Source organism: Apteryx rowi, unplaced genomic scaffold (genome assembly GCF_003343035.1).
Source record: "Apteryx rowi isolate R43461 unplaced genomic scaffold, aptRow1 scaffold_49, whole genome shotgun sequence".
In the NCBI taxonomy this organism is placed as follows: Eukaryota; Metazoa; Chordata; class Aves; order Apterygiformes; family Apterygidae; genus Apteryx; species Apteryx rowi.
In genome coordinates this window covers 1,099,670-1,109,686 of record NW_020450749.1, presented here as the reverse complement: position 1 = coordinate 1,109,686, position 10,017 = coordinate 1,099,670, and the positions used below count along the sequence as shown (strand labels likewise).

At 39.3% G+C, this 10,017-nt stretch overlaps 1 protein-coding gene across 22 annotated transcripts in view; it reads left to right on the top strand.

Moving 5' to 3' along the window:
- SERGEF (secretion regulating guanine nucleotide exchange factor) overlaps window positions 1–10,017 on the top strand; it is a 159,818-nt gene that overhangs the window by 8,835 nt on the left and 140,966 nt on the right. For all 22 annotated transcript variants that reach the window (XR_003255681.1, XR_003255677.1, XR_003255674.1 and 19 more), the window contains exon 8: window positions 1,480–1,638. Coding sequence is in view for 14 of the 22 variants with exons in the window: in XM_026078923.1 (XP_025934708.1) it covers window positions 1,480–1,638 (159 nt within the window). In the remaining 8 variants the exon portion in view is untranslated. The remainder of the gene's footprint in view (window positions 1–1,479; window positions 1,639–10,017) is intronic.

The window sequence follows — 10,017 nt, the reverse complement described above, 5'->3', positions numbered from 1 at the left end:
TTTTTTTTTTTCTTTTTCTCTCCTATTACTGTTACCAAATTGAAGTCATCAATTATATTGTAGCCTAAATTGTGCTTGTTTTCCTCTGAAAGTTTTACTTTGTTATGCTGCTTGTAATAAGTTCAGTGTTGACTTAAGACTTCTAGAAGCCTTTGGGTATTGTGGACACATGCTCTGAACAACTCCATGCTGCCAATGATGTGGTTTCCAGTCTTGCCGTGCCCACGATCATGTACTCCATGTGTGCATGATTTAGTTTGTATGGCCTGCTACTCATGCAGGGTGGTAGGGGACTAGCTTCAGGGGTCTGACACAGCTTGTGTTCTGTTATGTGCTTCAAGTGGAGTATCTTCTTAAACCCAGAAGCCTAGAACCTGGGCTGAATGATCTTGTGTTGAAAGGATTGAATTGATGGTATGTAATATCTGCAAAAGGACTCCTTGAATCATCATCTTACTGTCTGTTGATCGTTAGGCTGTGAGCAACTCAGACTGATGCTGGGGAGCGATCTGAAACAAAGTGGGTGTTTCTGTAAATATAATTATTCCTCTGGGTGGCATCCTGGAGCATGCACTTGTGCAAATTCTTATGGCAGCAGTGAGGTGGGTGGAGACAAATAATTGCATACAAAAGTCTCTCGGTAGTGGTCTAGTAGTGTTTTGAGGTATGAGAATACTTCAGTTTTTGTGGTGGGTGGTTCCTGCTTTAGTTGTGCATTTTTAGCTATGTGTCACATTCCTTTGGGAAGTGACTGAGCGAGATGGGGCAGGGAGCATTAGAGACTGTGCCTGTGTTTACGGAGTTATTGAATTTGCTCAAGCTGAAGAGGCCAGGAGAGTCACAGGCAGAGCTGGAAGCTTGTAGCTTGTGTAGAGAGACTGGGAGACTGCAGTGCAGCCAGACAGGCTTTGAAGAGACGGAACATCCCAGGTAGTGCAGGGAAGTTGCATTATTTGCTGCAGTTTGGAAAGTTATTGAAGGGACTAAATCGAAGCCTTGGAGCAGAGGTAAGAACTGGCCTGCAGGGACAAAGTGGGTGGAGAGAGTGTAGTGTATAAACCCTCCTTATCTTTATTCTATGTCATCCATATGCGTTAAGCTTTTTTCCTCTGAGAAGTTTATTATTGTAGTTAATTTTCTAACAAAACTTGGCTTTTGTTCTGAAAGCCTTTCATTCTTCTTTGAGAAGCTCTAGGTAGAACTGAAGTCTAGGCAGTTCAGCCTCAAAGCTCAGGGAACTGATGCAGTCCTCAGAAAAGAGGCATGTTGATAAGGCCCTTGCAGATGCTTCTGATGTTCTAGGTACAATGTGTGTGCATGTGGTAAAGAGATGGTATAAAAAAAAAAAAGATGAAAAACCAAGTTGAATTAAACATTGTTCGTTCTTCAGCATATCATACTGTGTTGAGACAGAACATGCATCTGGTGGTATTCTGTATATGTCACTTTCCACTAATTTTATTTCTGTATCTATTGTAGATGAAGGATGCCTGTATGTCTGGGGTAGCAACAAATATGGGCAGCTAGTGAGCAAGGAGATCTTTCTTGTTGAGCCCAAGAAGATAGAGACTCATTTTTTCTCACATGAAAAAATTGGAGCTGTTTGGAGTGGATGGACACACTTGGTGGCACAAACAGGTAGGTTACCTAAGAAGCAGCCAGATCTGGCACCTGCGCAGTAAATTATCTTTATTACAGGCAAAATGACTTTTAAATTGATTTTTTTTTTTTCTCACTGCTATTAGTTAGATGCAGAGAGTTTGACAGTTTCACCTGGGCTGTGGTAGTTTTTTGAAAATGATGAGGACAGACATTCTTTGGTTTCTGTCCCTCAAGTATTATTGTGCTTATATATCATGCATGTTCACAAATACAGTAGCACATGCATGCACACACCAGACGGATGCATCGTCTCTGCACCATCAGGGTGCTAGTTTTGCAGAATATATGAGAACTTCTAAAGATCATACTGTTTGAGTTATAAATGCCTCTTTGGAGAGAAGAGAGTTTGGAAAACTTCTTTCAGAGAATAGAGAGGTAGGAAAATGTGTCTGCAGCTTCCGGGATATGTGACTCTATTCCACAGGAAGATACAGGCAGAACTTTCATCCAGGACACAGGTATTACAGAGGGGGGAAGATAATCCTGATGCAAGTCTGTGTACTAAAGGCATGGAGGCATAGGTATGAACCGTTCACAGATTGCCTGAGTCTTAGTTGAGATCTTAAAAACGGACATAGCCCATCCCCCTCTGCTGCTACCATCTACTTTGTGAAGACATTACTAGGTGAAACAAACTGTAGGGCTTTGCACAGATGCATTAGCCTTCCTGTACTTCAAGAGTGAGCCTAGCTTTCAGTGCTGTTCTTTTGCTGCTCTTTATTAAAGTGTTTAAGGACAAATAAAATTGTGCATTCAGAAGAAAGTCAAACTAAAATAACCTGTCTTGTTGTGTGTGTGCGTTTGTATGTTTGACCATGGAATAAAATGTTGAGAAAAGGTAGGCATCCTCTCAAGATGAACTGAAATAAGATTAGTATGGAAGCTGTGCAACCTTACTTTCCTGGGAATCTTGCTATTGAGGACAGTGTCACACGTAGAGGGTTGTAGGGTTAGATTCTTTTCTGGGAAGAGATAAAAGGAAGGTCGTATGGTAATGGTGTTTCCATGTAAAAGGATGGTTGATCTAGTGAGGGTAATTTGAATGCATTTGTACTATTGCTCTGTTTGGTAGTGCAAAGGCAGGAGGAAAAAGTAGATGGAGAAAAAGGTAAGATATTTAAAAACTGTTTTGTTATGTTCACGTGTGAACAGTCTGTGCGATTTGCTGCTACTGTTGCACACTGTGTGGTGAGTTAGTTAAGTAAGACCACCAAGAGGATGAAATTCTTCCGTAGAACAAACAGAACAGCCAGGGTTATTAACTGGGGCAGTGTTACACACGGCATCGCTCTTCCCTTGCACGTAGTGCTGGGTGAGGGAAGGAAGAGCAGATGGAAACATTTTTCCTAGAATCATGTTGTGATTGGAAGAGCCTATTGATCTGTCCTGATATAACCCGTTTGTAAAGATAAAACTACAAAAGGAGCTGCAGATCTGTTACCATTATTGTTTATTGGGATCTATAATATATGACACTGGTTCAAGGAGTGCTTAGCCTTTAGCATGCAGTTATTTTGATTTAAGTGGGAGTTCTTGCATGCTCAAAGGTCAGCATGTGCTTCAGTATTTTATTAAACTGGTGCTATAAATTCTGCAACAGTTGCACAGTAATGCCCTTGCTCTGTGAGAAAAGTATCCGTTTTAATTACGGTGTATTTTGAACTCTTGGTGCTAGAAATCAGTGGGATATGGTGCATGACTGGAAAAACAAATTGATTAAGCATTCTGTTTCATAGCGTTCATTGTCTGGCATCAAAGCATGTGAGAGGTGTCATGTAAACTGCCTCACTCTGGCTGTCCTCTTAGCTATTTAAAAGCTGTGTTTGAACTCTGATTTTTAGAGGATGCTGTCTTGAGAATTTGAGCAGGAATTAATGCTACATACTGCTTGGAAACTTTTGAGGTGGAATAAAAGAATTGGTCTCAGAATGTATGATTCTTGAGAAAAGTGCTTATGTCATTCTTATTCAAACAGGAATGGTAGAGAAAAGGTGTTAGGATAACCTAATTTTTAAAGAGAGGGTATTGTCAACATGATTTGCCTTACTTCACTGTATCTTAATAATGAATATTCTTTAAGTCAAACTTCTCCAAAGTGTTAAAAATTTTAATGTGTAGTTGATATTTATCCATGGCCATCACAGGAATAAAGTGAATATATTAGTATCTGATTTTAAGAGAAAAAAGTATGTCGAGTGACTAACAGGGAAGCTCTTTCATGAATGTTTGAAATGAATTGAAATAAAGATAGGCTGACTTTTGTGTCTGCATGAGGAAACTGGTCAAGTGATGTGGTGGCATAAGTTATTGCTGAAACTGAATTTTATGCTTTTAGAATTTTAGATCTCTTTGAAAGTCAGTGGACCTGAACCTAAATCATTCAGAATAAGATCATGAATGGCCTTTGACAGCCTGCAGATACCAATCAGAATCTCATGGGATTTTCAAGGGTTGCTTAACTGCTAGACAGTGTGTGAGCTAAGCACCTAGCTGTTTCTGAAATACCACTCCATGTCTGTGCTTGAATTTGCGGTTGTCTAAGTAACTGTGAAAATGCACCCCTCCTGAAAAGTTTTCCCTGGGTGTAGCAGGTCTTCCATTATTGTACCCACTTCTAGCAAGCGAGGAAATGCAGCTTCACTTTCTGGTGCTTAGGTCACACAAACAGTTCCTGCTCTCTGTACTCAGAGTTCCACAGTTAGTGGAAAGGAAGCAAATTGGAGTGTGTGTTTGTTTATTTTTTTTTTTGGGGGGGGGGGGCAGGCAGTGGAAAATAGAAGGAAGGTTGTAGTATGATGTTTCTATCCCTTTGCTGTGAAAGGTGGGAACATACTTTGGAAGAACATTGTGAAGTATATGGATTTTCTTGTATGAAAGATCAGACAAGTGTGTGTTTTTTTTTAACCTAATGGTCTATCTTGATACAAAATTTAATAGCGAAAATATAGGTTACTGTACTTGAAGTCTAGTGTTCTGTTACTCACTGAAGGTAGAGGAATTCTAATAGGCCATTAAAAATATTTAGAGCTCTGTTTAATTTTTTTTCTGAACATTCATCCTGGTTGAAGTAGTAATAATAAAGCATTCATAATTGCAGCTAGCTTGACGGTAAATTAAAACTTGTTGGAAAGAGATAGGAAGAAACCGAATGGATAAAAGCTGAACACTCTGTTCATGCATAAATTTACAGATTCTACTATTTCAAAGTGACATTTTGATCTTTGTCTGCCAGATGAGCAGTACTTGATTACAGACCAAACAGAACACTAAAAAGTGAATGGGACAGTGATGTTGATAAAAGCAACCATCTGGAGGAACAGTGGATAGTTTCATGGATGCTGTGATTTGATGCTGTTAAGTGAGCCCAAGGACATTACAAACTTAAAATGTTAAACCTCATACCTTTGTTATCGGGGAAGGAACGTGGCATAGATGTCTTCCTCTGTTTTATCAAGTTTTCCTGTGTATGAAAACTGGCCTATTTTAAAAGGCTTGTTTTTGTTTTTCCTTTATGCTATGGGCAAAATACATGACTCTTCTCATTTCTTCCCTACTCTGTCCTTACAAGTGATTTTAATTGCTCCTGAAATCAGTGTGATACTCATCTTTCTCGTCATATATTATATTCTGCCCCATTCAGGGACTGCTGAAAGTCATGTTTCCTGTCACTTTTCTTTGGAGTTTGATTGCCTCTTTTTTCATTTGCTATTATTTCTATTATAAACAGTTCAGATGCAAGAATTTCATTCTTGAGTGTGAATTGCTTGACTTAAGTTAACATTTTCATAGGATGTTGTGTTGTTCATCCTCGCTCACCCTTAACTGATTCTCTTCAGCTCTGATTCCTTACTCTGATTCCTTATTCTTCTCAAGGGTAGAGCTGTCTCTTTTGGACTATTCCTGTTTCTGGATTTTTAGATTATCCACTCTATGCAAGCTTACTATAAAAAAAACCAAAACCAAAACAAACAAAAAAAAGCCCCTCACAAAACCCTTCAAGATAGCTACTTCTTCTTCTGCCTTGATTCCCAGTTCCTACAGAAGTTGTACAATTAGACTCTTAGAACCCCTTCAAAATAAGTTGTATTATTCTGCTACCAGTGGTGGTGCAACTCATTGATAGTTGGCCAAAAAAGACTAGGATCAAGACTCTTGTTGTGTCTGGTTGCTTTTTTTTATTGGGTCTCTGATGATAAGATATGAACTTGTTAATGTCTTTGGTTTGTTCGTTGTTTTCTGTATTGGCACTTATGTCAAGTGACTTTCTAGGCATGCATTTCAATTAGGACAAGGCAGTACTGGTATTGCTCTTTATACGAAGGACAGATCAGACGTGTCCTTCTGGCCACAGACTTCAAGTGCAAGCACTATTCTCTTCAGGCAACTGCTCTGTGAAGTGCCTTGCTCCCACGCCAGTGCCCTATGCCATGGCACAAGGAGCACCACTGCAGTATAGATGATATTATTTTGAATAATAATGAGCAGCTCTTTTGCATTGCTCTGCTTAACAATGTCTACTTTAATTTGTGGGCCTTTTCCAATTGATAAAAACCTCTTTGAGTGGAACTGCTCAAAGATGAGCATCAATCTAGAGGTTATTGCTTAGATCATTTAAGTGAGCCAAGTCGTGGCCTATAATGTTGAAGATGTAAATTAGGCTACTTGAAGGCAAACCTAAATATAGCAAGAGAGAAGTCTTTTAAAGACTTAGAGGTGAATCATCAACTTCAATTCAAAACAAGTTATTTCCTTATTAACTGGGATGCCTAATAAATAAGCTTTCTTAATCTGACCTGTTTTATTATTTAAGCGTTCTCCTGAATACATTCACTAATTTATTTTTCATGTGAATTTCATGTGGAATTATACTTTGGTTGAGCTCAGATAAAAAATTTCGAGCTCCTTCACCCAGAAGGAGTTACCTTAAGAATGCAGTTACAATGCTGTTTCTGCTTACGCGAATCTGCCTTACATCTAAAAAGTCTGAGGAACAAAACATGATCAGATCCCCATGAAAGGGTCTTAATATTGAGTCCTCATTCCAAATGTGTGTCTGAGTCAGAGCTGCTTTGGACATCCCTTGGCATCACATCAACATTAAGCCACATAAACACTTGGAAGTGGTCCAGCATGTTAGTAATCTGTATGATAAAATTGAACACATCTCTTGTTTTTCTGAAGCAAATCAAAATGTGTCTCCCCAAAGACGGTGCGGACCAAAGGAATACTTCCAATCAGCTGAAACGAAAAGGAAGCTTCCCCTTTTGTAATTGCATTTGTATCTTCTTTTTCTGATGCCAGGTGCTAAGTAAATCTCTCAGGCCTTGCTGGAAAGTACTTTAAGCGGGGAGGTGAAGTGAAAGGACACTGCTCTGACACCTGAGCAGTGCAGTTTCAGCCCACTAGAGGTCCTTTCCAGTTTTGTTTTGAATTAAGTCAGCAGCCTTGCTGATGCTGCAAACGATACCTCCTTAGTCTTGAAATTCTCAGCAGCTCCCAAGAAGTGCAAATCCTGCTGCTGCTTTTTTTTTTTTTTTTGGTGGCTTGTGTATGGTACCAATGAAGCATGTACTTGATGAGGACTCTTTTTATCTCCTTAGCCATTATAGTGTGATCTAGCAAAAGGAACTGCATTTGGGAAGTGACATTTTGAATAGCGAATAGCTTAGAGATCTTGTTGAAGGTAATCTGGGTTTACTGAGTGCTGTTGTTCTAGAGCCTGCCTTTATTTAAAACAAAGGCCAAAAACCTAATGTTTCCTTTATCGCTATTAAAAATTCCCTTTTATTTTTCCCTCTACACTTTTTTTTTTAAGGAGATGTTTTAGAAAATGATCATATCCAAGGGACAGTATGAATTTTGTATTACTCTGGTTTTGGTAGCTAATGTTAATGAAGCAAAAGCTGCTATTAAGGAGCATCTTGTTGCTGGAGCACTTGCTTTTACTTATACCTATTCTTCCTGTGTATGTTGTTGAGCTTACTATTGGGCTTGAAGAAACTGAATGCCAAAGTGTGTTTCATGTGCTGCATATAAACGTGTGCTGAATTTTGCACTGGTAATATGGGAGAGCAGAATATGTGGTTGTTTCCTGCTATACAAATTTTGCCAACTCAGTAGGATGCCATAGGACACAATCTGGTAGGGGAAACTGCTGGTTTTCTGAGCAGGACCAGTATGTTGTGTGTGTAATTTTTATGCATGTGTGTATGTACGCGTATGTATATATTGTGTATCTAAAAAAAAGAAATAAACTGGTTGAAGACGAGTGCTGGTCCACACAGCTGAGGGTTGATGCATTTCCAATTTTGAGAAATGTATGTACCCGTTTGTGATTCATAAAGGTTTTGAGGGTTAATGTCAGCTGTCTTTTTCCTGTAGAATGATGGAAGAATACATTGACAAGCTGGTCTATTTTTTGTAGGCTGGGTGGGGTAAGGCAATGCTGTGCAATCTTTTAATCACTTTATGATGTTCTGTTTTGGTGCTGTGACTGAGTTGTTTTTTTCATTTGCATCAGATAGGAGGGTATGTGATAATTTGCTGTATGGGAGAAGGTAGAAAGGATTTTGCATTCATCTTCAGTGTGAGGAGATTTTGTCTTTTCTATTTACATGTTTTGCCTTGTATCAAAACTCATTCATTCTAGCTAAGAGACAACTTTATCTTTCTGGTGAGGCACTGCAGCAGTTTACAAATACTTTTTGGGATATCTTTATTCCTAGCTCAAAGATACTTTTAAAGAGTAAAATTCTGTCTTTGCAATGTACCAGTGCTATTGCAATTCTTGCATGTTGCTTGCATGTTCTACCTTGCAGAAAGACCTCAGAGCAATTTGCAACTCCACTGTAAAGTTAATAAGGGCTATTAAATTCATTTTTCAGTTGTGCAGAAGAGCCTCATAAAGATCAGATGACTTCCTCAAGGCATAAAACAAGGGTCCTCCCAACTTTTTCCTGGGCTTCAGTAGCAAGTTTCTCTGTGATGACATAGAAGATGCTGAATAAACTCCAGTGCCAAAGAGATGAACCCATCTCCTTATATAAACATCCCTCATACAGAAAAACGTGGGAGGATGATCTGTCCTGGTTCCATGATCATCCTTCTCACAGTCATCTTCCACTGCTGCGCTAAAGGATGTGGCCGACAGTTTTCATGTATGGTTCGTTGGTTTCTGTCATTATTCCTGTGGAGAGGAAACTGTGCACTCAGTGACATCTTTCTTATTGATAGTGTGGGGGTTTCTGTCTTTTAAATAACATTTTTTTTCCTTGTTGGGATGCACAGCTATGAGTGTGTCTCATGCATTTATGAATCAATAAAATCAGTAAAGAAAGGTATTGAAATCAGGCTGAATGTTCATAATTTGCCCTTTCCAGAAGGTGGTTCATTCTGGGTATCTGCATCGTCCTCTTATGCTCCTTTCTCACATGGCTGAAAAAGCTTGTTCCCGCTCCCTTCCTTTTTTTCTCAGCTGTGCGTTCAGTGCACAATGTGGCAGCTGATTGGAAGGATATATTAGTGCCAATAGGTGACAGTCAAACACTGAAACTGGAGCCCCCGACATTCTTTTTAATGTGAAATAGCTGTATTTCCTGAGTTTAGGTTTTGGGAAAACATGTAAAATATTAGAAATAAGCTAATTCAAAAACCTCAAGTTGATAGGAACCCCCAACTTTGCAGAACCTGCAAAGCAAGCATTTAAGGAAGAAAAGTCTTCAATCTGTCTTGGGCTAAGTAAATTCTAAGTAAAATGTGGTAGATTCCGTTTCTTTTCTGTTGTCTTCTAGTGAATGATTGTTCTTACCTCCTCTTCATAATACAACGTCTCAACATTGTGAAGCAATGGGAATGTATGCTCCACAGTATGTTATGTTCCTTGCTATCGTAATAAATATTTTTGTGCACCATAAGGCAAAGTGACAAAGAATGTCAGTTGGATGTATGTAGACTTTAAAGCCAGGAATCACCACTGCAGAGGAGATCCTACTAGTTGATCCAAAATATGCTGTTTAATTTCGCTGAGATGCCCCAGTGTTAAGCCCAGTAACTTGTGCTTTGCAGAAATGTAACTTCCAGAAAGACCTTCACCTGGAGGTAGGATGTGGTGGTTTTTTTTTTTTCTTTTTTTCCGATGGTGTGTTTCAGGTCCAGTGATTGAATTAGAGTGTGGCTGGAACCACTGTAGTTGCCTGGGTGCTGTTTCACTGGGAGGGATGGGCCACTGTTCTCTTGATGTGGGTCCAGGCCGGTCTGGCAGCTCTGCTAGGATGCTTTGAGAAAGTGGAAGATTCACCTCTGCTTTTGATAGCTTGTTCCAGTGCTGAGACTCCAGCTGTAAGACAAATCAGAAAA